Source organism: Rana temporaria, chromosome 9 (genome assembly GCF_905171775.1).
Source record: "Rana temporaria chromosome 9, aRanTem1.1, whole genome shotgun sequence".
Lineage (NCBI taxonomy): Eukaryota > Metazoa > Chordata > Amphibia > Anura > Ranidae > Rana > Rana temporaria.
The window spans coordinates 36,467,968-36,493,663 of NC_053497.1; the positions used below are offsets into that span (position 1 = coordinate 36,467,968).

Here is a 25,696-nt window from a genome sequence, read left to right on the forward strand (position 1 = left end):
AGGGGGTGATTCACAGAGAGTTAGGCCGGCGTATCAGTAGATACGCCCACCTAACTCGGAATCTACGCCGATGCAAATTTAAGTGTATTCTGGAAGCCAGATACGCTTAAATTAGGCTCAGATACGAGCGGCGTAAGTGTCTTACACCATCGTATCCTAAAGTGTAATTTTTAGACTGACCGCTAGGTGGTGCTTCCATTGCGGTCGGCCTAGAATATGTAAATGAGTAGATACGTCGATTCACGAACGTACGCTTGCCCGACGCAGTAAAGATATGCCGTTTACGTAACGCACTTTCAGGCCTAAAGTTATTCCATCAAATAGCTGGAATAGTAATGTATGGCTGTCATTCCCGCATCGAAATTTGAAAATTTTACGTCGTTTGCGTAAGTCGTCTGTGAATAGGGATTTACGTCATTTACGTCCACGTCGAAACCAATAGGACCGTGCGGCATACTTTGGCGCAATGCACACTGGGATATGTACACGGACGGCGCATGCGCCATTCGTAAAATACGTCAATCACGTCAGGTCACCCCCTATTAACATAAAACACGCCCCCTCAGCCGAATTTGAATTAGGCGCCATTACGCTCGCCCGATTTACGCTACGCCGCCGTAACTTAGCAGGCAAGTACTTTGTGAATCATTGACTTTCCTCGCTAACTTACGGCGGCGTAGTGTAAACACGATAGACTACGCCGCCGCAACGATACGCCTGCCTACCTGAATCTAGCTATAAGTCTCTGCCAGTTTATTGAACCTGGCAGAGACCCACCCACGGCATGTCTGCACATGCCCAAAATCCCCCATACATTCTCAGTCTACCAAAGGTCTCCACCAGTCGATGGAACCTGGCAGAGACCACCGGCACATGCGCAACATCCCCCTTGCATTCCCTTGACAACCGTAGATCTCTGGCAGTCTATGGAACCTGGCAGAGACACGCAGCACGTCTGCACATGTACAAGATCCCCCATGCATTCCCAGACTACCATAGGTCTCCACCAGTCTATGGACCTGGCAGAGACCACCGGCATGTTGGCACATGCGCAACATCCCCCTTGCATTCCCAGAAAACAGTAGGTCTCTACAAGTCTATGGAACCTGGCTGAGTGAGTCTGCACATGCGCAGGATCCCCAATGCATTTCCAGACCACCATAGGTCTCCGCCAGTCTATGGAACATGGCAGAGAGCATGGTATGTCTGTATATGCGCAACATCGCCCTTGTATTCCCAGAAGACAGTAGGTCTCGGACAGTTTATAGAACTTGGCAGAGACCTACAGTGTGTCTGCACATCTCATATTAGGATGGTGGCGTAATGCCGCGTACACACAATCATTTTTAGGCATGAAAAAAACGTTGTTTTTAAAAAAATGTCATTTAAAATGATTGTGTGTGGGCTTCACATCATTTTTCGGGTTCTGAAAAAACGACAATTTTTTTTCCGAACATGCTGCATTTTTTAACGACGTTTTAAACTGTCGTTTTTCGGGTTGTAAAAAATTATCGTGTGTGGACTAAAACGACGTTAAAAACCTGCGCATGCTCAGAAGCAAGTTATAAAACGGGAGCGCTCGTTCTGGTAAAACTACCGTTCATAATAGAGTAATCACAGTGAATCGTCATTTACTAACACAGAATCAGCTAAAGCAGCCCCAAGGGTGGTGTCATCCGCATGGAACTTCCCCTTTATAGTGCCATAGTACGTGTTGTACGTCCCCGCACTTTGCTAGAGCATTTTTTTTAAAACGATGGTGTGTGGGCAACGTTGTTTTAATGATAAGGTTGGAAAAACTTTGGCCCAGATTCAGCATAGTTTTGCGCTAAACTTACGGAGGCACAGGGCAACGATTTTGCCCTGCGCCCCCGCAAATTTGCGCCGCTGCCCTCGATTCACGGAGCAGTAGCTCCGTAACTTGCGAGGGCGCGCCGGCAAAATTGCCCGGCGTAAGCGCTCGCAATTTAAATGATCCCGCCGGGGGCGGGAATCATTTAAATTAGGCGCGCTCCCGCGCCGAGCGTAGAGCGCATGCTCCGTCGGGAAACTTTCCCAACGTGCATTGCGGCAAATGACGTCGCAAGGACGTCATTTGCTTCAAAGTCAACGTGAATGGCGTCCAGCGCCATTCACGAATCACTTACGCAAACGCCATGAAATTCTAATTTCACGGCGCGGGAACGGCGGCTATACTTTAGCATTGGCTGCCCCTACTATTAGAAGTTTGTGAATCAGTGGTAGTATGCAATTTGCATACTACACGCTGATCACAATGGGAGCGCCCCCTAGCGGCCCACGCAAGAATGCAGCCTAAAATCTGCGTGGCATAAGAGCCTTCTGCCGCGCAGATTTTAGCCTGCAGTCGGTGTAACGAGGTTCCTGAATCAGGAGCACTCGTTACACCGGAGCAAGTAAGCAATTGCGCCGTGTAACTTATGGTTACACAGGCGCAATTGCTTCTTGAATCTGGGCCAATGTTTTTTGGCTACATGCCGAAAAAAGTCATCGAAAAATGATCGTGTGTACGCGGCATGAGAGCAGCGAAGGAGAACTTTGGGTGCAAGGAAGACAACGCTGGTCTCCACAGACGAGTAATTATGTTTTGTTTTGTTTTTTCTTACAGGGACAACTATTGGAATTTTAAATGTATTTTGAGCTAGATATGGCGTAGTTCCTCTTTTATATTCAAGGCAATTGCATGCTCCATTCTAAAATTAGAAATTCCACAATCACCAAATATTCTTTGGTATGTTTATTATTAACTAGCTGAATACCCGGCGTTGCCCGGTCTTCCTATCTTAACCTTTTGGGGAGGAAAATCATAGTAATATAAATATACCCATCTTTTATATAAGGGTGTAGGTAAGGGTTAATTTAACTGTCATATATTTTTATTTGGCATATAAGTAATATGTGTACCAGGTATTATTGAAATATCTCCAGGCATACAGAAGTTATGTGGGAACATACATTTCCCATTGATTTGCATGGGACTTTAAACAAAAACCCCGACCCTCACAAATGGGGGTAGTTAAGGGATAAATTAACTATCCTATAGTTTAAGTGGACATATAAGTAACATGTGACCAAGTGTTATCGAAATATCTACAGCCGTTTGGAAGTTATGAAGTAACATGTATTTCCCATAGGCCCCATACACGATAGAATCCATCCGCAGATAAATCCCAGCAAATGGGTTTCTGCGGATAGATTCTATGGTGTGTACACTCCGTCGGATATTTATCCGAGGATAAATCTCCTCTGGGATGGATTCCAGCAGATCGGATATTTGCTGACATGCACAACAAATCCATCTGCTGGAATCCATTCCAACGGATGGATCCGCTCGTCTGTACAGACTTACCGGATCCATCCGTCCAAAGGGATTCCCCGCACGCGTCGTAATGATTTGACGCATGCGTGGAATTCCTTATATGACAGCGTCGCGCCCGTCGCCGCGTCATAATAGCGGCGACGGCGCGACACGTCATCGCCAGAGGATTTCAGCGCGGATTTCAATGCGATGGTGTGTACACGCCATCGCATAGAAATCTTCTGAAATCCTCGAGAGGATTTATCCGCGGATACGGTCCGCTGGACCGTATCTGCGGATAAATCCTCTCGTGTGTATGGGGCCATAGAGTTGAATGGGACTTTAAAGGAAAACCCCGGCCATGGCAAATGGGGGTGGGTAAGGGTTAAACCACCTATCCTATGTTTGTTGCTGACATATAAGTAACATGTGTGCCAAGTTTCATGTTAATATCTTTAGCCGTTTGGACGTGATGCTGGAACATACATACATACACACACACGTTGAGTTTTATTTATATATATAGATTTGTGAATTACTTAGAACAGACAAATATAGCTTATAATGATAGCCTTGAATTGAATTCCTAGTACAGTAAAACCTTGGTTTAAGAGTAACTTGGTTTATGAGTGTTTTGCAAGATATGCTAATTTTTTTATAAATTTTGACTTGATATACAAGTAGCGTCATGTCACAACCGAGTATAAAAGAGAAGAGAGACGCCTCTAAGTGTAGCAATATAGTTACATTTAATGAAGGTACAGCATTTAGAACTCACATAGTTGATGATTAAAACAGGCACATCTAAGTATGCAGGTATCCGGGGTAAAGCGATCCACATAGACCGTCCTCCTCACCACCATTGACGTCATCCCTTGCACACTGCGCTCCAAAAGTATTTCAAGCCTCGCTTTCAGATCGTAGACTGACAGCGGTAAGAGGTGGCGGTGCAGAGGATGGTCTATGTGGATCGCTTTACCCCGGATGCCTGCATACTTAGATGTGCCTCTTTTAACTGCTTAAAGTGGAGTTCCACCCATTTTTTTATGTTTGTCTGTGCTGCATGCTCTAATCTCATAGTGTTCAGAATGGACAATTTTTATTTAATTTTGTTGCTTGTAAATACCTTTATTTTGTAGTCCTTCATTACTTCCTCCTCCTTATTAGCCTAGGCTATTTGCAAGGGTTTCTGGGATAGGCATCATGTTTCCCAGTAGTCCTTGCAAACCTGACTGAAACCTATTACATTGCTTGTGCACTGAGCATGTGCGAGATATGCAAAGCTGAAATCCAGGAAGTCATACAGTCTGGCTTCATAATGTCCACACTTAAGATGGCCACGGTCTATTTCTAGATTATAAACTATCTAAATGCTGTAACAACCTAACAAAACGGACCTTAGTTTACAGACTAACTTTACTAGAATACATTAAGCTTGTGTATTACAGGGGTATTTATATTTAAAAAGTGAAATTGTGGGTGGAACTCCCCTTTAAGGACCGCTGCACGCATATATGCGTCTGCAGAATGGCACGGCTGGGCACAAGGGCGTACATATACGTCCCCTTTAAGAGCCCAGCTGACGGCAGCATGCCCGCGTCCCGGTCCGAAGCTCCGTGACCATCCCCGCGGGAACCGCGGACACAATCGCTGCCGGTGTTCCGCGATCGGGTCACAGAGAGGAAGAACAGGGAGAGGTAAGTGTAAACAAACCTCTCCCTGTGCTTCCTAGTGAGACTGACACTGATCGTCTGTTCCCTGTCATAGGGAACGACGATCAGTGACGTCACACGCTAAGCCACACCCCCCCCCCCCAAGTAAGAAACACAAATCAGGGCACACTTAACCCCTACAGCGCCACCTACAGGTTAACCCCTTCACTGCCAGTCTCATTTTTTACAGTAAACAGTGCATTTTTATAGCACTGTTCGTTGTATAAATGACAATGGTCCTAAAATAGTGTCAAAAGTGTCCGATGTGTCCGCCATAATGTCGCAGTCATGATTAAAATCGCTGATCGCCGCCATTACTAGTAAAAAAAAAATATTAATAAAAATGCAATAAAACTATCCCCTATTTGGTAGACGCTATAACTTTATTGCATTTTTTTCAAAATTGTTGCTCTATTTTTGTTTATAGCGCAAAAACGAAAAACCGCAAAGGTGATCAAATACCACCAAAAGAAAGCTCTATTTGTGGGAAAAAAAGGACGCCAATTTTGTTTGGAAGCCACATCGCACGACCGCGCAATTGTCAGTTAAAGCGACGCAGTGCCAAATCGCAAAAAGTGGCCAGGTCTTTAAAGGAGTTGTAAAGAAAAAAAATGTTTTGCCTAAAATTAATGTCTGCAAGGTAGACAGACATAATAGTGTAATGATTCTGTTAAAAAACGAGTAAATACCTATTAAATTCCTTCATCTATATCACCTCCGGCATTCTAGTTTCTGTTCTCTCATTCACTTCCTGGTTTGCATCGCTCATTCATGTAAGAACTACATTTCCCAGTATGCATTGCGGCACGCCCATTAATTCACACCTCCTTGAAGTCTCTGAGGCCCCGTACACACGGTCGGACAAAACCAATGAGAATGGTCCGACGGACCGTTTTCATCGGTTCACCTCGGAGGTGGCCTGATGTGCGTACACACCATCGTTCCAAAAACCGATCGGGTCAGAACGCGGTGACGTCAAACACACGACGTGCTGAATAAAACAAATTTCAATGCTTCCAAGCATGTGTCGACTTGATTCTGAGCATGCGCGGGTTTTGAACCGATGCTTTTCTGTACTAACCATCGGTTTGGACCGATCGGGCAGCGGTCCATCGGTTCGGTTTTGAAGCATGTTTTAAAATTTTGGACCGAAGGAAAACAGACCGATGGGCTATACACACCGTCGGTTTGGACCGATGAAACTGAACCTCGGTCCATTCTCATCGGTTTTGTCCGACCGTGTGTACAGGGCCTAACACGTAGAGAGCGTCCTGCCACACAGATGTAGTTCCCAGGAGGGGGTGAGCACGTTACTGACCACTGCAGTAAAGCCTCCCTTCACGGTGGTCAGTTAAATCAGACAAGCAGGAAGTGAACAGAACAGAGAAGAAATAGAGCAACTTCTGAGCAAAAGCGAACAATGAGGAAGTGAAAAGAGGAATGTCTGCAAGTAAAGGATGCTTATTATGAAAACATTTTTTTTCCTTTATAACCCCTTTAAGCTGCATAATGGTCCGGGGCTTAAGTGGTTAATTGTCAACCATGTGAGTTGCTAAATGTTGTACCTTCATTTAATGTAACCATATTGCTACACTTAGAGGCACCTCTCTTCTCTTTTATACTCTGTGGCTCCTGCTGGATTTTGCTTCTAATCCCCTTGTGGAGGCTTCCATTTGTGGATGGAAATTTTATGGTCACACAACTTATGACATTGTTATAATATTTTTATATGGACTATAAATGAATAAATGGTTGTGGAACTAATCATTTGAGTTTCCATTATTTCTTATAAGGAAATTTGCTTTGATATACAAGTGCTTTGTATTCCAAGCATGCTTCCGGAACTACCGTATTTATCGGGGTATTGCGCGTACCCGCGTATAGTGCACACCTCCAACCTGGAAGGGAAATTTCAGAAAAAAAAAAAATACTTACAGTTTGATTGCCCCTCGTCGGAGTTTTGCCCGGCGTCCATCGGCGGCCTTGTCTGGCGTCCGTCGGCGGCCTCGGTGGTGTCCTCCCGCGCTGTCTCTGAGTCTAATCCACGCTTCCCGCGCTGTGTTTGAATGCCGCCGCCGACATATACCGAGCGCAGCACACTCGGGCACACTCGGCCACGATCTAGGAGGCGTCACAGAGCGTGACCGCGAGCGAAGCCGAGCCTGGCCGAATGTACCCAAGTGTACTGCGCTCGGTATATGTCGGCGGCGCAGTTCAAACTCAGCGCGGAAAGCGGGTATCGGCATATATCGCGCACCCACGATTTTCCCCTTATTTTAAGGGGGAAAAAGTGTGCGGTATACGCCGATAAATACAGTAATTATGCTCTCAGTCCAAGGTAGTGTATAGTTTATGATCGTCTTTTGTTCTACCATTTATTATTGTACAGTTCACTGTCACCACTGGCACACAGATCCCTAGGTAAATCTCCGGCAGCGTGTGCTGATCCCGTACACGTACAATTTGGGCAACTGGCAGAATGATTACGTATCATCGGTTTACTGACTAGTTTTATAGTATCGACCTTGAATTCAGTGTGTCAGCCGGTCCTATTCCTGGCAGTTGTACATTAGTGAGTCACAAAGTATCTGCAGACCAGCATGTAAGTCACGGCAGCGTCATACATCAGTCACATCTGTGCACCAACAATAGATTCCCAGCTGGGACTGTGTCACCGGGAAAAATCATCACACATAATCCTCTCTATTTTAGTGAAGATCTGACATCGTATGTACCGTATGTCCTTTGATTTCACTTACAGAGTTTGACAGTCCTGCTCCTGGGTGTGTCCGCTCCTTTAATACCCGATCTTGTGAATTCCTTCTGAAATGACAAGAAAGATTAACCGGTTTTGTAAGGTGTGAGCTACTCCTATTATCACCAACATAGACTCTGGGAAAACACTAAATAAACTTGCAAACGTGACTAAAATGTGTCAATGAAACAAAAGATAATAGAACTTTACCTGCAAGAGCTTACAATCTAAACTCATGGCTCGAGCTGGCCATACATTGATTGATTGATTTTTATTTTTCTAACAGAGCCCTCCATCCACAGAGTGCAGTGCAGATAAATAAATCTGTAATGTCATCTATCAAATTATTTTAAAGTGAGTGTAATGGCGCGTACACGCGACCGTTTCTAATGTCATGGAAAAAACAATTGGGTAGATTCAGGTAGGGGCGCGTAAAATTAGGTCGGCGTAGCCTAGCGTGTTTACACTGCGCCGCCTTAAGTAAGAGAGGAAAGTACATGATTCTGAAAGCACTTACCTCCTTACTTAGGGCGGCGTAGTGTAAACACGGCGGGCGTAAGGGCGCCTAATTCAAATTGGTTGGAGGGGGCGTGTTGTATGGAAATGAGGCTTGACCTCACGTTTTTTTACGCTTTTTGCTACTGCGCATGCGCCGGGCGCCTACATTTCCCAGTGCGCATTGCGGCTAAGTACGCCGTACGGGCCTATTGATTTCGACGTGGACGTAAACGACGTAACTCCCGATTCTCGGACGACTTACGCAAACGACGTGAAAAATTCGAACCTCGCGGCGGGAACGGCGGCCATACTTTAACATTGTTATTCCACCTCATAGGTGGAATAACTTTAGGCCGCCTAAGGCCTTACGGAAACAACGTAATTCGACTGCGGCGGGCTGGCGTACGTTCGGGAATTGGCGTACAAGCTCATTTACATAATCTACGCCGGCCACAATGGAAGCGCCACCTAGCGGCCATCTGAAAAATTGCAAGCTCAGATAGAACGGCGCAAGCCGTCCTATCTTAGCTTTGTTTAAGCGTATCTCTGTTTGAGCATACGCTTAAACATACAGCGGCGTAGATTCGGAGTTAGGTCGGCTTATCTACTGATAAGCCGGCCTAACTCTTTCTGAATCTACCTAAATGTTTTTCTCTACGTGATTCTTATCAAGCCTGCCTTGCCTACACACAATCGTGAGAAAAAATGCTCGAGCAAAGCGCGGTGACGTAAAACATGCACGACAGCACTATAAAGGGGAAGTTCCATTCGGATGGCGCCACCCTTTGGGCTGTTTTTGCTGATTTCGTGGTAGTAAAAGTTTGGTGAAAGACGATTCGCACTTTTCAGTCTTCGTGCTTTTCAGTCTGTTACAGAGTGATGAATGTGCTATCTCCATTACGAACGCTAGTTTTACCAGAACGAGTGCTCCCGTCTCATAACTCGCTTCTGAGAATGTGCGTTTTTTTACCGTCGTTAAAGCCTACACACGACCGTTTTTCACAAAGAGAAAAACCACCACGTGAAAAAAGACGCAAAAAATTAGAGCATGTTCTAAATTTTTAATGCCCATTTTTCACGTCGAGAAAAAAGCTCTAGAGCCCACACACGATCGTTTTTAATGACCAATTTAAAAAATTGCATTTTTCACGTCATGAAAAACGGTCGTGTATACGCAGCACAACGCTTTTTCTTTTAAAATAACAAACATGTCATACTTACCTCCACTGTACAGCTCGTTTTGCACAGAGTGGCCCCGATCCACGACTTCTGGAGTCTCTCTGTGGCTCTCGCGGCTCCTCCCCACATCAGATAACCCCCTACAAGAAGCGCTTTCCTGGGGGGTTACCTTGCAGGCGCGCTCCCGAGTCATTCATTCGGCGTCCTTAGCCGCCAAATGTATGACCTGGCCCAGCCCCTGCATCATTAGATTTGATTGACAGCAGCGGGAGCCAATGGCTGCGCTACTATCAATTTATCCAATCAAGAGCTGGGACCCCCTGGAGAGAGGGACAGAGCGTCACCGCCGAGTTAATTCCACGGCTCAGGTAAGTAAAATGGGGGGGGGCGGTGACTGCCAGAAGTTTTTTCACCTTAATGCATAGGATGCATTAAAGAGCAAGTAAACCCTCGGTAATATTTTTTTTTTTTACAAATACACCTGCAAGAGAAAGGCATAATGAGCTAGTATGCACAGCATACTAGCTCATTATGTGTTACTTACCTGAGAACGAAGCCCCCAAAGTCCGCCTCGGTCCCGTCCACCGCCGGCATGTCCCCTGGAGCTTCTTCCTGTTTTCGCCACTCCAGCGATGTGATTGGCCACATGCGCGCGGGACCGGCAGATCCCTGCGCATGCGCGAAAACACAGCATTAACCCCGTTAATGCCATTCACAAAAATGGCACGCTAGGTGCGCCTGCGCTGTTGTCTACTGTGTACTTAACGGAGATATTTCTTGCACCTACAGGTAAGCCTTAATCTAGGCTTACCTGTAGGTGCAAGTTGTAACAGTGGGTTTACAACCACTTTAACCACTTGCCGTCGCCGCACCGTCGAAATACGTCCACAAGGTGGCTCTCCTAGGCGAGACCATGTAATATGACGTCCTGCCTATTAGCCGCCACTAGGGGCGCAGGCGCGCCGCCGGAGGCGCGCGCGCGCGCCCCCCGCTCGCCCCCGACTCCCGTGCGTGTGCCCGGCGGGCGCGATCGCCGCCGGGCACACGCGATCGCTCGGTACAGAGCGGGGAACGGGAGCTGTGTGTGTAAACACACAGCTCTCGTTCCTGTCAGCAGGGGAAATGCTGATTTTCTGTTCATACAATGTATGAACAGAGGATCAGTGTTTCCCCTAGTGAGGCCACCCCCCCCCCACAGTAAGAACACACCCAGGCATACTTAACCCCTTCCCCGCCCCCTAGTGTTAACCCCTTCACTGCCAGTGGCATTTTTATAGTAATCTAATGCATTTTTATAGCACTGATCGCTATAAAAATGCCAATGGTCCCAAAAATGTGTCAAAAATGTCCGAAGTGTCCGCCATAATGTCGCAATACCGAAAAAAAAAATCGCTGATCGCCGCCATTACTAGTAAAAAAAAATATTAATAAAAATGCCATAAAAATACCCCCTATTTTGTAAACGCTATAACTTTTGCGCAAACCAATCAATAAACGCTTATTGCGATTTTTTTTTACGAAAAATATGTAGAAGAATACGTATCGGCCTAAACTGAGGAAAAAAAATGTTTTTTTATATATTTTTGGGGGATATTTATTACAGCAAAAAGTAAAAAATATTCATTTTTTTCAAAATTGTCATTCTATTTTTGTTTATAGTGCAAAAAATAAAAAACGCAGAGGTGATCAAATACCACCAAAAGAAAGCTCTATTTGTGGGAAAAAAAGGACGCCAATTTTGTTTGGGAGCCACATCGCACGACCGCGCAATTGTCTGTTAAAGCGACGCAGTCCCGAATCGCAAAAAGTACTCTGGTCTTTGGGCAGCAATATGGTCCGGGGGGTAAGTGGTTAAGGTGAAATAACATGAGGGTTTACAAGCCCTTTAATAATAAGATTAAAAGACAAATACAGCCAAAACTCATTAGGCTGTACTTCTCCTGTGGATCACAGGAGTGCAGTTCGTTCTGCACTCCTGTGACCCGTTTTCAGCAGATAGTGGGCTGAAGCCCGCTGTTGGCTGATGTCACAGAGCCAATCCAGGCTGGGAAATGATTGTGACAATATGGTTGGGATCCGCTCACAACCCTGCCCCCTGGCTCAGCCTGTCATGGAGCTGCCGAGAGCCTGAGCCAGCCACTCCCGCCCCCTCCACAGCCCAGTGCTCCAGTAAGAGCGCTGGCAGGTTTGGGGCAGAGCAGGGAGCTGGTGACTGAGCATTCAGCTCTCTGCTCATGGCCCTCTGAGAACCGAGCAATTGGCGTCTTTGATCACTCGGTTCGCAGTCTTAGAGCCAGTGGGATACCGATGCTGCATCCACCTAGGTAAGTATGATTCTTAAAAAAAAAAAAAAAAAAGAAATCAGGAACTTTGCATTTAATGCGCTGGACTCAAACTTGTTTTTTTCTAGCATACCAATTTATAGAAGCTCTTATTAAAAAGGAAGTAAACCCTCTTAAAAAAAACCTGCAAGAGAAAGGCATAATGAGCTAGTATGCATAGCATACTAGCTCATTATAAATTACTTACCTGAGATCAAAGCCCCCGAAGCGGTCCTCGATCACTTCCTCCACCGTCGTCATCTCTCCCGGAGTGAGTTCCGGGTATCGCTGCTCCAGCGCTGTAACTGGCCAGAGCAGCAATGACGTCACTAGGCACGATTGCCTTCACTAACGGTACGCTCAGTGCGCCTGGAATTCCACATCCTTGCCGCTCTTAAGCCTTGTACACACGACCGGTTTTCCCGGCAGGAAAACTGCCGGGAGAGCGTTTGGCCGGGAATCTCGGCCGTGTGTATGCTCCCTAGCAGTTTTCCCATCAGGAAAACAGACGGGATTCCCGACGGGAAAATAGCCCTGCTCTCTATTTTCTCGTCGGGTTTCACGGTAGAGTGTTTCCTGCCGAGAAAACCGGTCATCTATATGGGTGATAACACTTTGACGCATGCGCGGTAGCATACAAGGTTAGTGTGGGGTGTAGCAAGATGGCGGCGACGGCATCGAATGTGACGAGACACTGCCTCGTCGTAGTCGACGACGTCACCGTATTCTTGCCATTCAAAAGAACGATTTTTCGTTAGCTGGTGGTCACTGTGTCGGAAACGCGAAGGGCGCGCGCTCTCGGGAAAGCTGTGTCTGCTAATTGGTATGCAAATATGTGGCTGCTCTGCGCCAAGGCCCACTTGCCGAGAGGCCACATATTGGTGTACTGTCAGCATCTAGGGTTTAAAACAAATTTTCTAAAACTGCAAACATCGATCGTCCCACACATGTGAGGTGTCACTGTGAACATCATGTGTAAATCTAAAGTGGTAACCTGTAAAGGCTTTTAAAACGTTGCCTATGTTGCCTAAATTTTACATTGTTTGGCGACTTTGCAGGAGCGTGTGCAATTTTAAACTAGACATGTTTTATATCTATTTACTCGGCTTAACATCATCTTTAAAATTTTCCAAACAAAGGGCCAGATTCACAGAAAAAGTACGCCGAAGTATCTGCTGATACTCTGGTGTACTTTCAAATTTGCCGCGTCGTATCTTTATTTGGAATTCTCAAACAAAGATACGACGGCATTTGGCTAAGATCCGACAGGCGTACGCCTTCGGATCTTAGGATGCAATACTTCGGCGCCCGCTGGGTGGAGTTTGCGTCGTTTTCCGCGTCGAGTACGCTAATTAGCTGTTTACGGCGATCCACGAAGGTACGTGCGTTCGTCGCATTCTCTTACGTCGTCGCTAGTCGGCTTTTCCCGTCGTAAAGTTGCGATTGCTATTTAGGTGGTGTAAAATTAGACAGCCCATGTTAAAGTATGGCCGTCGTTAACGCGTCGAATTTTAATTATTTTTTTTTGTTTGCGTAAGACGTCCGGGAATACGAAAGGACGTAACGCACATCGCCGTTCAAAAAATTACGTCGGGGCGACGTAATTTCGCGCAAAGCACAGCGGGAAATTTCAAAACAGAGCATGCGCAGTACGTTTGGCGCGGGAACGCGCCTAATTTAAATGATACACGCCCCATTTGAATTAGGCGGGCTTGCGCCGGACGGCTTTACGCTACGCCGCCGCAAGTTTACAGGCAAGTGCTTTGTGAATCAAGCACTTACGCTGAAAACTTGCGGCGGTGTAACGTAAATGGGATACGTTACGCCGCCGGATTTCTACATGAATCTGGCCCAAAATGTTTATGTATTGTGTTTTATTGCATTACAATTTTCCCCCAAAAATTGCATTTAAAAAATGTTTATTTAATACATTTTAAAAATATACAATGTTTGGGGATTCTAGAAATCTTCTAGCAAAAAAATATTGATTGTTGCATGTAAACAAAAAGTGCCAGAAAAGGCCCGGTATGGAAGTTCAGTGGATGTGTATGGCTTATTTTTGGAGAATAAGAATATCGTTTAGTGACCTTAAATAGAGAAGTGTTAGCAAACATGTTTCAGGGCCAGAAAGAGAGCGCTCTCTCATCAGAGCTTGGACAAGGGGCGTACATACAGGGGTTGCAGGGGTCGCTATTGCAACCCGGCCCTCCTGTATGCCTGGATAGGAGGGTGGCGGGGGCGGCGGCATGTTAAGGAACTGATCCCTCCATGCAGCCCCTGAATCCTCCTTTCTGTCCAGTGGCTGCAGGAGGGAAATGGAGGGCATTGGCCACATGCCACCTCCCTATGTCTACCCTTCTGCCCCAGGGCTCCTGTGTCCTTTACCGGCCCCCCTAGTCCACCCACAGCGCTGCCGGGTTTCCACCTCCCGCCAACTGCTGTGGGGGATCTCTGTTTGTGCAGTGTTTTTTTACTGGATTAAAGGCTTTTATTGTTGGCCTGCTGCGGAACCGTAATAAAGGGTCCCACTATGGGGGTAAAGGGCCCCAGTTGGGGGGCCAGGAGGGCTCTTTGTGATTTCTTGCACTGAGGCCCTGAAGGTTCTAGTTACGCCTCTGGCTTGGACTAAAGCTGGCCATAGTTCATTTATTTTGTTCAAAACAAACAGGTTCCTCCATCCACACAAACAAGTTGGAGGAATCCCTCCATCCCCTGTGGGACATTGTATTCTGGTTCACTACTGTCACTTGCTGAAGACCTGTTTTTTTTTGTTTTTTTTAATTGCTGGATTTTGAATGAGAATACTGCACCACAACTGTGAGCTGAGCGTTCGCCCCGTATAGCCTGGTCCCATTGCCACCCATCAAACTCAACTAGCCACGTTAAATTAGTCATGGCCATGAAGCAGTGTGAGGGAGTGCTGGAAAGGAGAGCGTCCTCCCTTTAGCTCTGCTTTAATGGCACCACCACACATCTGCAAACACACGCACTATTTTTTTTTTAAATTTCTCAACTACTGAAATTAATAGGCTGTCTGACCTTTGGGGACATGCGGAAACGTGCCCGGCTACCCGCGTTTGGTCGCGCTTGTAGGTGTGGACCAATTCAAAGCGGGAATTATTAAAACATGTCTGAGACAAACTTTGCCTCAGCTAAAGCACAGCCAATCAGCTTTTACATTTTAATTTTCTAAGCTGTGAGATAAAAAATGAAAGGCAGAAGCTGATTGGTTGCTATGGTTGAGATAAAACTTGTCTCAGACGCTTTTATTTATTCCCCCGAAGAAACTTTGCCACAGCACAGCCAATCAGCTTTTACATTTTCATTTCCTAAGACCCCTTTCACACTGGGGCCACAGGCGTGTTGGCACTAAAACGCTTGGCGTTTTAGTGCCACTTTAGCGATGTTTAAGCGGCGCTTTCCGGCCGCTAGCGGGGTGCTTTTAACTCAAAAGAAGGGGTTAAATGTGCCCATGTTGTGCGCTTTCGAAGTGATTCTCAGGCACTTTGGAAGCGCTGCCCATTCATTTCGATGGAAGCAATTTCCAGGCGCTTTGGAATTCATTTCAATGGAAAGTCACACTGAAATGAATGGAAGGCAGTTTTCAGGCGCTATTTCTAGCGCCAAAACACCTGAAAACCGCCTCATTGTGAAAGGGGTCTAAGCTGTGAGGAAAAAATGAAAGGCAGCATTGGTTGCTATGGGCACTAGCGGAGGCAAAACTTGGCTCAGGAACTTTTATTTATCCCCCCAAGAAACTTTGCCTCAGCCAGAGCACAGCCAATCAGCTTTTACATTTTCATTTCTTAAGACCCCTTTCACACTGGGGCCGCAGGCGCGTTGGCACTAAAGCGATGCGCGTTTTAGCGCCACTTTAGCGTTTTTTAAGCAGCGATTTTCGGCCGCTAGCGGGGTGCTTTTAACCCTAAAGAAGGGGTTAAACGTGCCCATGTTGCGTGCTTCCGAAGTGATTCTCAGGCACTTTGGAAGCGCTGCCCATTCATTTCAATGGAAGCAATTTCCAGGCGCTTTGGAATTCATTTCAATGGGCAGGGCGTTTTGGGAGCGCTAATTACAGTGCTCCCAAACCACCCCAAAGATGCTACTTGCAGAACTTTTCCTAACGTCCTGCAAGCACACCGCCCTAGTGTGAAAAGTCACACTGAAATGAATGGAAGGCTGTTTTCAGGCGCTATTTCTAGCGCCAAAACACCTGAAAACTGCCTCATTGTGAAAGGAGTCTAAGCTGTGAGGAAAAAAGGAAAGGCAGAAGCTGATTGGTTGCTATGGGCACTAGCAGAGGCAAAACTTGTCTCAGGAACTTTTATTTATCGAATGATGGATGGCCGCACTCCAAAAACCGTACAGGTTGTCTTTTATTAAATGAACAGCAAATACATCACCAAATCACAGCAACAGAAACAGGGGAACATGCCGACATTTCGCACAAAATCAGTGCTTATTCAGCCATGAATAAGCACTGATTTTGTGCGAAACGTCGGCTGCATTTTCGGCCGCTAGCGGGGTGCTTTTAACCCTAAAGAAGGGGTTAAAAGTGCCCATGTTGCGTGCTTCCGAAGTGATTCTCAGGCACTTTGGAAGCGCTGCCCATTCATTTCAATGGAAGCAATTTCCAGGCGCTTTGGAATTCATTTCAATGGGCAGGGCGTTTTGGGAGCGCTAATTACAGTGCTCCCAAACTACCCCAAAGATGCTACTTGCAGAACTTTTCCTAACGTCCTGCAAGCACACCGCCCCAGTGTGAAAAGTCACACTGAAATGAATGGAAGGCAGTTTTCAGGCGCTATTTCTAGCGCCAAAACACCTAAAAACCGCCTCATTGTGAAAGGGGTCTAAGCTGTGAGGAAAAAATGAAAGGCAGAAGCTGATTGGTTGCTATGGGCACTAGCGGAGGCAAAACTTGTCTCAGGAACTTTTTTTTATCCCCCCAAGAAACTTTGCCTCAGCCAGAGCACAGCCAATCAGCTTTTACATTTTCATTTCTTAAGACCCCTTTCACACTGGGGCCGCAGGCGCGTTGGCACTAAAGCGATGCGCGTTTTAGCGCCACTTTAGCGCTGTTTAAGCAGCGATTTTCTGCCGCTAGCGGGGTGCTTTTAACCCTAAAGAAGGGGTTAAACGTGCCCATGTTGCGTGCTTCCGAAGTGATTCTCAGGCACTTTGGAAGCGCTGCCCATTCATTTCAATTTAAGCAATTTCCAGGCGCTTTGGAATTCATTTCAATGGGCAGGGTGTTTTGGGAGGGCTAATTACAGTGCTCCCAAACCACCCCAAAGATGCTACTTGCAGAACTTTTCCTAACGTCCTGCAAGCGCACCGCCCCAGTGTGAAAAGTCACACTGAAATGAATGGAAGGCAGTTTTCAGGCACTATTTCTAGCGCCAAAACACCTGAAAACCGCCTCATTGTGAAAGGGGTCTAAACTGTGAGGAAAAAATGAAAGGCAGAAGCTGATTGGTTGATATGAGCACTAGCCGAGGCAAAACTTGTCTCAGGAACTTTAATTTACCCCCCCCCCCCCCAAGAAACTTTTCCTCAGCCAATCAGCTTTTACATTTTCATTTTCTAAGCTGTGAGGAAAAAATGAAAGGCAGAAGCTGATTGATTGCTATGGGCACTAATATTTTTATGTATCCCCCTCCCAAGACTTTCTCTGTTGTATGCCTGCATGCTTTCTCTTTATTGAACTTCATTGACTATCACTGTGTTCGTGTCTCCACAGATAAACCTCGCCCACTTATACAGGTCACAGCACTGAGAGGCGCCATCCCGTTATGAGTGAAGTGATCGATCCCGGAGGACTATAATACTATACACAGCGGATGGATACATATTATTGTAAAGAAAGGAAAAACCCCTTTCTGAGCGCGCATTGATATCTAAGCATTAAGGGCATTGCTCCGTACACTTAGTTCCGCCCCCCGGGACGTGCGATTGGTCAGCTTCGTTGCGCCGTCATCGCCCCTAGGAGGGGAGTCTCCGAGCAACGGGAGCTGTAATGGGGCAAAGCTATTCCAATAGCGCAGCGGAGGCTGCCGCGGCTGGAGAGTGGAAGAAGAGGCTCAGAGTCCGCAGGAGGCGGAGGAGAGAAGGAAAGAGCCCGGCTAAGGAGCCCCCCGGCCCCCAGAGAAGGGAAGGCAGTGCGGGGCACAGTATAGAACATCCCGGGGCTGGCTGCTACAGCAGGGGCAAGTCAGAGAGGGCAGCTCAGGACAGGGAGCATCCTGAGAGCAAAGCAACGAGGAGAGAGCAGCCAGGGGGAGGGTCATCACTGGGCCCACAACATCTGGAGAGTGCCAGCAACCTACCCCCAGCCACAGGGCAGGGTGTCCCCCACACAGGGTCACGTGGTGAGCCCCTAGTGGGCACAGAGCAGGGTATCCCCCATCTAGGGTCACCAGGAGCCACAGTACAAGATATCCCCCATCTAGGGACAACAGTACAGGGTATCACCAATCTAGGTTCTTGTGGTGGGTCAACAGGCGGCACAGTGCAGGGTATATCCCATCAAGTGTCTCGTGGTGGATCTACAGGGGGCACACTGCAGAGTATCCCCCATAAGGGGTCACCAGGGGGGACAGAGCAGGGTATCCCCCATAAAGGGTCACCAGGGGGCACAGAGCAGGGTATCCCCCATAAGGGGTCACCAGGGGGCACAGAGCAGGGTATCCCCCATAAGGGGTCACCAGGGGGCACAGAGCAGGGTATTTTCCATCTGGGGTCACCAGGGGGCACAGAGCAGTGTATTCACCATCTGGGGTCTCCAGGGGGCACAGAGCAGGGTATCCCCCATCCAGGGGGCACAGAGCAGGGTGCCAACCATCCAGGGTCACCAGTGAGCACAGAGCAGGGTTTCCCTCATCCAGGGTTAAGTGGTGGGTCACTAGCGGGCAGAGGACAAGCGGAGCCATCACAAGGCACCCTACAGTATATCTCCCCTACGTGTAGTGCCAGGGACTTGTCATCCACTCAAGTTTCACAATCCGGTGACTCAGGGGCCGCCTCACACTATATACCTGGGAAGACGAAGGGAAAGGCATTCTTTGCTGCTCTTCACCCATCAGATCTAGCTGGTGCCCTGACACTGTGCCAAGGTACAGCAGCCAGCACACAAGCTGCTGCAGATCCTGACATGAGACTGGATGGGCAGGAAACGCGGCACAGACTGGATATGTCCTCGTGTGATGCCAAGTCCGCTATGACCGGCAAAGAGAGAGCGTGGGGTGAAGACGATGGGAAGACTATCTTGGGGTCTTCCAAGGATACTCTTAAAAGTGTGTCGGGGGACACTGGGCACATGGACAACCGAGACTGCAGGAGGGTGGAGGTGACCGGCAGAAAGGTAACTTTGGAGACCAAGACTGTGGAATACATTTTTACCAAGAATGTAGAGACGATGGTAACCCATTCAGTTGTGGGTATGAGTGCTGGAGACCAAAGGTCAAAGAAATCTGGGACTGAAGTAGACATGCATGATGGACAGCTTGACCGAGCTTCCAAGGAAACAACAACTGGATTATACTGCACTGAGGTCTTCTCCCACACACACAACAACTCTGTGACCAATAAAAGACTTGGATCAAACTTCCAACCCCGTCATAGTCCCATTGAGGATTTGTGGAACCGTGACTCTGGAATACCTGGCTTGAAGCTAACTGTAACCCCACCGGACTCGGAGAACACCAACGAGGCAACGCCAAGAGAAGGGCTAGCCAGAGACTCATTGTTTTACAGAAGGGGGCCTCCTTTGCTTATGGCCTCCGACACTCACAGTTATTCTATTCCTCGACTTATTGTCACTCGAGATGCCAGCCCCAAGAGGGGTTTCTCCCCTTCCTTGTCCCCCCAACTACATGAAAGCGGCTTTGCTCTGGATGTTCCCTTTACAGGGGAAGCGGAATCCCCTGCCTCAGACAGTGGCTGTGGTGGATCTCCTGTACCTTCCCTCTTCCTACGAAAGCTGTCCAGTTCCTCTGGTCTGTCTTCTGCCTCATCGTTTGAAGAGTCTGAAGATGACTTCATTGGCAGTGATGTGGAGCCCAATGGGTTACAACTACTTATCTGCAACCCTGATGAGCAAGGAGCAGCTGTGAGTATATACAACTAATAATATGTGGCCGTGGCTTGCGTCTGTTTAGTCTTGGTATGGGCACGCATTGTACCAATATTATCTGCTTCTGATTGTTTCTTATAAATAGTTTGTAAACTGCGATCCTCAAGGACCACGCAGCCTATGGGTCTGTTTCCAGAAGCAACCAATCCCTAAGACAATGAAAACATTCTACTTTTAGTTATGTAAAGTTGTTAATATCTCCTTTCCAAGCTTCTCACATTTTTTAGACCTAGTCGTTATTTCACCAGTGAAGGTACCGTGTTTCCCCGAAAATAAGACCGGGTCTTATATTAATTTTGGCTACAAAAATCACACTAGGGCTTATTTTCAGAGGATGTCTTATTTCTTTACAGTATGTACAATAATCTACATTTATTCAAATACAGTCATCATGACGATCTTAGAGTGGTTGTAACCCCAAAAAGAAAGAAAAAATATCCTGATCCTTTAAAGCATGATAGCCAGCACAGTGACCCGCCGTAGCTCTTCTCCACTCTGAGCACTGCAGAGGAAGGGACCACTGACGTTGGAGAGGAGAAGATCTCCAGCCGGTCACGTGAGCGCCCAGCGGCACTGTAAGTAAGGTATTTTCCAAAACAAAGTTACAAAAAGGAGACACACTGCACATTATATAATCTTTTTACAAAACTGATTACGTTTTTACGACGACTTTAACTAGGGTTTATTTTCGGGGTAGGGCTTATATTGCAGCCATCCCCACAAATAACGCTAGGTCTTATTTTCGGGGTAGGACTTATTTTCGGGGAAACAGGGTACTGAAGGCATGGACTGTTGTGACTTTGTTCCGTTGTACTGGCCATAGACGTGCGATCTTCTGTTAATGTGAGACTCTAAAGCAGCATTTCTCAACCAGGGTTCCTCCAGAAGTTGCTTGAGCAATTTCTGGCTCTCGGATAAGTTTCCACTGACATTGATCTTTTTAGCTAACTGTAAGCGGGTATTTTTCCAAATGACCAAGTGTAAGGAGCCTTCTTCTTGCTGACCATCACACTAATGTATCAGGAGTTGTGGGTATATTAAAGGGGTTGTAAAGGTACAATTTTTTTTTTCCCTAAATAGCTTCCTTTACCTTAGTGCAGTCCTCCTTCACTTACCTCATCCTTCCATTTTGCTTTTAAATGTCCTTATTTCTTCTGAGAAATCCTCACTTCCTGTTCTTCTTCTGTCTGTAACTCCACACAGTAATGCAAGGATTTCTCCCTGGTGTGGAGTGTCGTGCTCGCCCCCTTCCCTTGGACTACAGGAGAGTCAGGACGTCCACGAACACACAGCTCTTTTCTCTATCTGCAATGTAGAGAGCGTCCTGACTCTCCTGTAATCCAAGGGAGGGGGCGAGCACGTCACTCCACACCAGGGAGAAAGCCTTGCATTACGGTGTGTAGTTACAGACAGAAGAACAGGAAGTGAGGATTTCTCAGAAGAAATAAGGACATTTAAAAGCAAAATGGAAGGATGAGGTAAGTGAAGGAGGAATGCACTAAGGTAAAGGAAGCTATTTAGGAAATAAAAATAGTACCTTTACAACCCCTTTAGGTTTTAGCAGGGGTTCCCTGAGACCGGAAATTTATTTAAAGGGTTCCTATGTGTTGAAAAGGCTGGAGAAGGCTTACCTAGACCATCTTTAAAAGGGGTTGTATAGGTTCAGTTAAAAAAAAAAAATGTCCTAAGTACCTCCACTGTACAGTTCGTTTTGCACAGAGTGGCCCCGATCGCCCTCTTCTGGGGTCCCACGGCGGCAAGAGCTAACCCCCTCTGGGAAGCATTCTCCCGAGGGGGTTACCTTGCAGGCGTGCTCCCGTGCGATACACTTGGCGGTCATAGCCGCCAAGTGTATGACTCGGCACCGCGTCATTGATTTGGTTGACAGCAGCGGGAGCCAATGGCTGCACTGCTATCAATCTAACCAATGAACAGCCGACGAGCCGTTTGGAAAGCGACGCGGCAACGAGCCCACTCAAAGGAACACTAAAGGCAAAATTTTTTTTTTTTTAAATAACAAACATGTTATACTTACCTCCACTGTGCAGCTCGTTTTGCACAGAGTGGCCCCGAATCCGGTCTTCTGGGGTCCCTCGGCTGCTGTCTCAGCTCCTCCTCGCAAAAGCTTTCCACCTTCATGCGAGCGAGCTCGCATGGTGGAAAGTTTTTGCGGGCGCGCTCCCGTGATACAGCGGCGGGCATAGCCGCCGACTGTATCACTCGGCCCCGCCCCCCGGCGCGCCGCGTCATCGGATGTAATTGACAGCAGCGCCAGCCAATGGCTACGCTGCTATTAATCCGTCCAGCCTAGCCAATCAACGGCCAGGCTGGGAACCCGAAGAGGATCACGAGGACACGCGCGGGACTTTCGAGGGGTGAGGTAAGTAAAACGGGGGTTCGGGGGGGGGATAGTATGCATTAAGGTGAAAAAACATTTTCCTTTACAACATCCCCTTTAAGTTCGGGGCTCAGGTAAGTAAAACGGGGGCACGGGGGGGGGGGGGGGGGGGGGGGGAGAGAGTACAAGGTGTTTTTTCACCTTAATGCATAGGATGCATTAAGGTGAAAAAACACAAAGGTTTACAACCCCTTAAGTCATAGAAATAACTGAACGGGTCAGTGCAACCTTTTTGCCAATAGGTTCTGTCAATATAATTTGGTGGTAGGTTGCTTTGTTTCATTTGGCAATTCTTTTTTTTTTTTATTGAAAGTTGGTTGAGATTGACCAAAAAAATTGAGACTAGCTAGAATTACAGTATCCTTGCCATTATTGACAACTAAATTGATCCGGGATAATCCAAAGTCTGCCTTCGAGCAAACCACTGAGAACCATGCAAACCCAACTGTGTGTAGAGTTTTATGGAACCTATACAGTTAACACAAAAAATCTTGTGTGTGTAAAGTAAAGTCGGAGTGATTGGTGGTTCCTATTTGCCATTATTCCTTGGTTCCTGCTACCCATGTAGTGCTTGCTTCAAATTTGGCATAGTGTAAAGAGGATATGAATGTCTGATGCACCAGAAGTCACCGTACACTGGAACCCTCAGTGATCATTCAAAGTGACATCCCTAGAGCTCTTCTCTATATCTGTAGTATCTGTAATACGCAACATGCTCTTCCACAAATTGTTGTGAAGGTTCTCATTTCTCCAGGACATGGTATATCCAATAGTAGTTGATCACATTCAGCCGGACTTGTTCTGTAATGTTGAAGACACTTAGTAGATTATGCAAGGCAATGAAGACGTGATTTGTTTAGGCTACGAAGCTTCTTTAGCTTTACAGAATGAGTCCAGTTGAAGGTTACAAACTTTTTCTAGTTCTTCCACAAAATGTTCATGAAGGTTCTCATTTATCCAGGTCCTGGTGTATCTAGTAATAGTTGGTCACATTCAGCTGAACTTGTTCTGTAGTCTTGAGGACAATTCGTAGATAATCCAAGCCACTTCAAGGAATTTAAAGGGGTTGTAAAGCTTCCTGTTTTTTCACCTTTAAAGGGGTGGTAAAGGTTTGTTTTTTATTTTCTAAATGGGTTCCTTTAAGCTAGTGCATTGTTGGGTCACTTACCTTTTTTTTCCTTCATTTTTCCCTTCTAAATGTTTTCTTAGTCTAAATTTCTCACTTCCTGTAAGCTTGCCCCCATCATCTGGCTGGGGGTTAGTCAGCCAGAACAGCTTACTGAGGAGGAACAGGAAGTGAGAAATTCAGACAAAGGAAAAAAAAAACATTTAGAAGGCAAATTGAAGGAAAAGGTAAGTGACCCAACAATGCACTAGCTTAAAGTAACCTATTTAGAAAATAAAAAACAAACCTTGAGACGATTAAGTTCGCATTTTTAGCGCAATACAAGTTATTCACTCACAACCCCTTTAATGCATCCGATAATTACTGGCCCCCCGGTTTACTTGCATGAGCCCTTGAAAGTCCCTCGTCGAGAAAGTGCTGGCTTCTTGGCTCTTCTTGGCCCGGTCTTCTCGGCTCTTCATTGGATAGATTGATAGCAGCGCAGCCATTGGCTCCCGCTGCTGTCAATTATATCTAATGATGGTCGGCCGAGTCCGGCATTTGCGTCTATGGAGGCAAATGCTGGACTGGGGAGCGTGCCTCCAAGGTAACCCCCTTGGGAAAGCGCTTCTCAGAGGGGGTCATCTGATGTGGGGAGGAGCTGAGACAGCCGCCGAGGGACCCCAGAAGAGGATGTTCAGGGCCACTCTGTGCAAAATGAGCTGCACAACGGAGGCAAGTATGACATATTTGTTATATATATATATATATTTTTTTTTTAATTCGAACCTTTAGTATCACTTTAATATGTGATTTGTTTAGGCTACGAAACGTCTTCAGCATTACAGAATCAGTCCAGTGGAAGGTTACTATCTTTTCCTAGCTCTTCCACAAAATGTTGGTGAAGGTTCTCATTTATCCAGGTCCTGGTGTATCTAGTAGTATTGGTCACATTCAGCTGAACTTGGTCTGTAATGTTGAAGATGTTTTGTAGATTAATTTGGCTACTTCAAGGAAATGAAGACGTGATTTGGATAAGTTACGAAACGTCTTCAACATTTCAGAATGAGTCCAATTAAAGGTTACTAAGTTCTCCTAGCTCTTCCACAAAGCTGCTGATGTAGAAAGTAACCAAGCCCCTGAAGCCAAACACAATTTGACAGATGACTTGTTTTCCATAACATATCCTCCTCTCCTCTGCTGCATCTGTAGGTATAGAAATGGTTAAATAACAAACTTGCCCTGTTCGCTGGCTTCTCGAGTGTCTCACACCTTGCGTCTTGTCGGGACTTGCAGAAAATCTTAACTGCTTCTAATTCTTGGTTTCAAGAAAAAACTGGTCAAGTATCTCGTGTCTTATTTAGGGTTGTAAGTAGGTCATCCCCGTGTTAGTCACTATGGTGACCTAAGTTTTTTATGTATTTGAGCACAGCTGTATTATAGACTCATTCACACAGGTGAATGTGTATCTGGATGGTATGTTTAAAGGCCCATACACGGTTATCTTCCCTTTTTTAGTTCAGCCAGCAGATAATTCCTCCATTCACACAAACAAAGTGGAGGGAGGAATATTAGCTGCGCGCCAGGATATAAGCTGCCCGCCGTATCAGATGCAGATTGATAGAAAATGTTCCAGCATGTCCCTTCCACAGAAGTTGGTTGACCAATTGACTCCCGCCGAGTGGGGGAGTCATACACACTGATCGAAATTTGTCTGGTCTCTGCTGTACTGGCCAAATTTCGATCGGTGTACTGCCAGCTTTAGTGTCTGATACATAGCCCCTGTTTTACATTTCTGTAACCGTTACGTGTATTTGAGTGGATGGAGACACGTCATTAAGATGTTTATCGTGTTCTGATGCCCTCCTCAGCAGTGCTGCATTGGTGAGGACACATGTTCCCCTTGCCGATTTCTGGTCTAGGCTTCATTCAGACAGATCTTATTGTCTGTAGGGAAGTTCTCAGTACTCGAATATCTATGCTTGTTATCTTATAACGTCCACAAGAGTCATAACATGAATAGTTTTTATTCCACAGTGTATGCCATGCAGTCCAGCTGACCAATGTGTATAGTTTGGATGCCACAATTGTGCTGCCTTTCTCCTCCGATGTTCTACCAACACCACCTCTCTAAACATTTGTGAACACCTATCTGTTGGAGGTCCGTAGAGGATAATCTCTGCTTTCCCAAGGTTTCTAGGAGGTTAATTTTGTGGTTTAAAGCTAGGGTGAACACATGAATATGGAATTCAAGAACCTGTATATCCAAGGAGCCTGT

At 46.5% G+C, this 25,696-nt stretch overlaps 1 protein-coding gene across 3 annotated transcripts in view; it reads left to right on the plus strand.

Moving 5' to 3' along the window:
• The first annotated feature begins 17,544 nt into the window (after positions 1-17,544).
• ITPKC (inositol-trisphosphate 3-kinase C) overlaps positions 17,545-25,696 on the plus strand; it is a 69,724-nt gene continuing 61,572 nt past the window's right edge. The window contains exons 1-2 of one of the 3 annotated variants that reach the window (XM_040323171.1): positions 17,545-18,350; positions 18,429-19,891. In XM_040323171.1, the coding sequence (XP_040179105.1) occupies positions 17,801-18,350; positions 18,429-19,891 (2,013 nt within the window). In that variant the 5' untranslated portion in view covers positions 17,545-17,800. Of the gene's footprint in view, positions 19,892-25,696 lie in introns of all 3 variants that reach the window. The other 2 variants (XM_040323169.1, XM_040323168.1) reach the window with 2 other exon arrangements.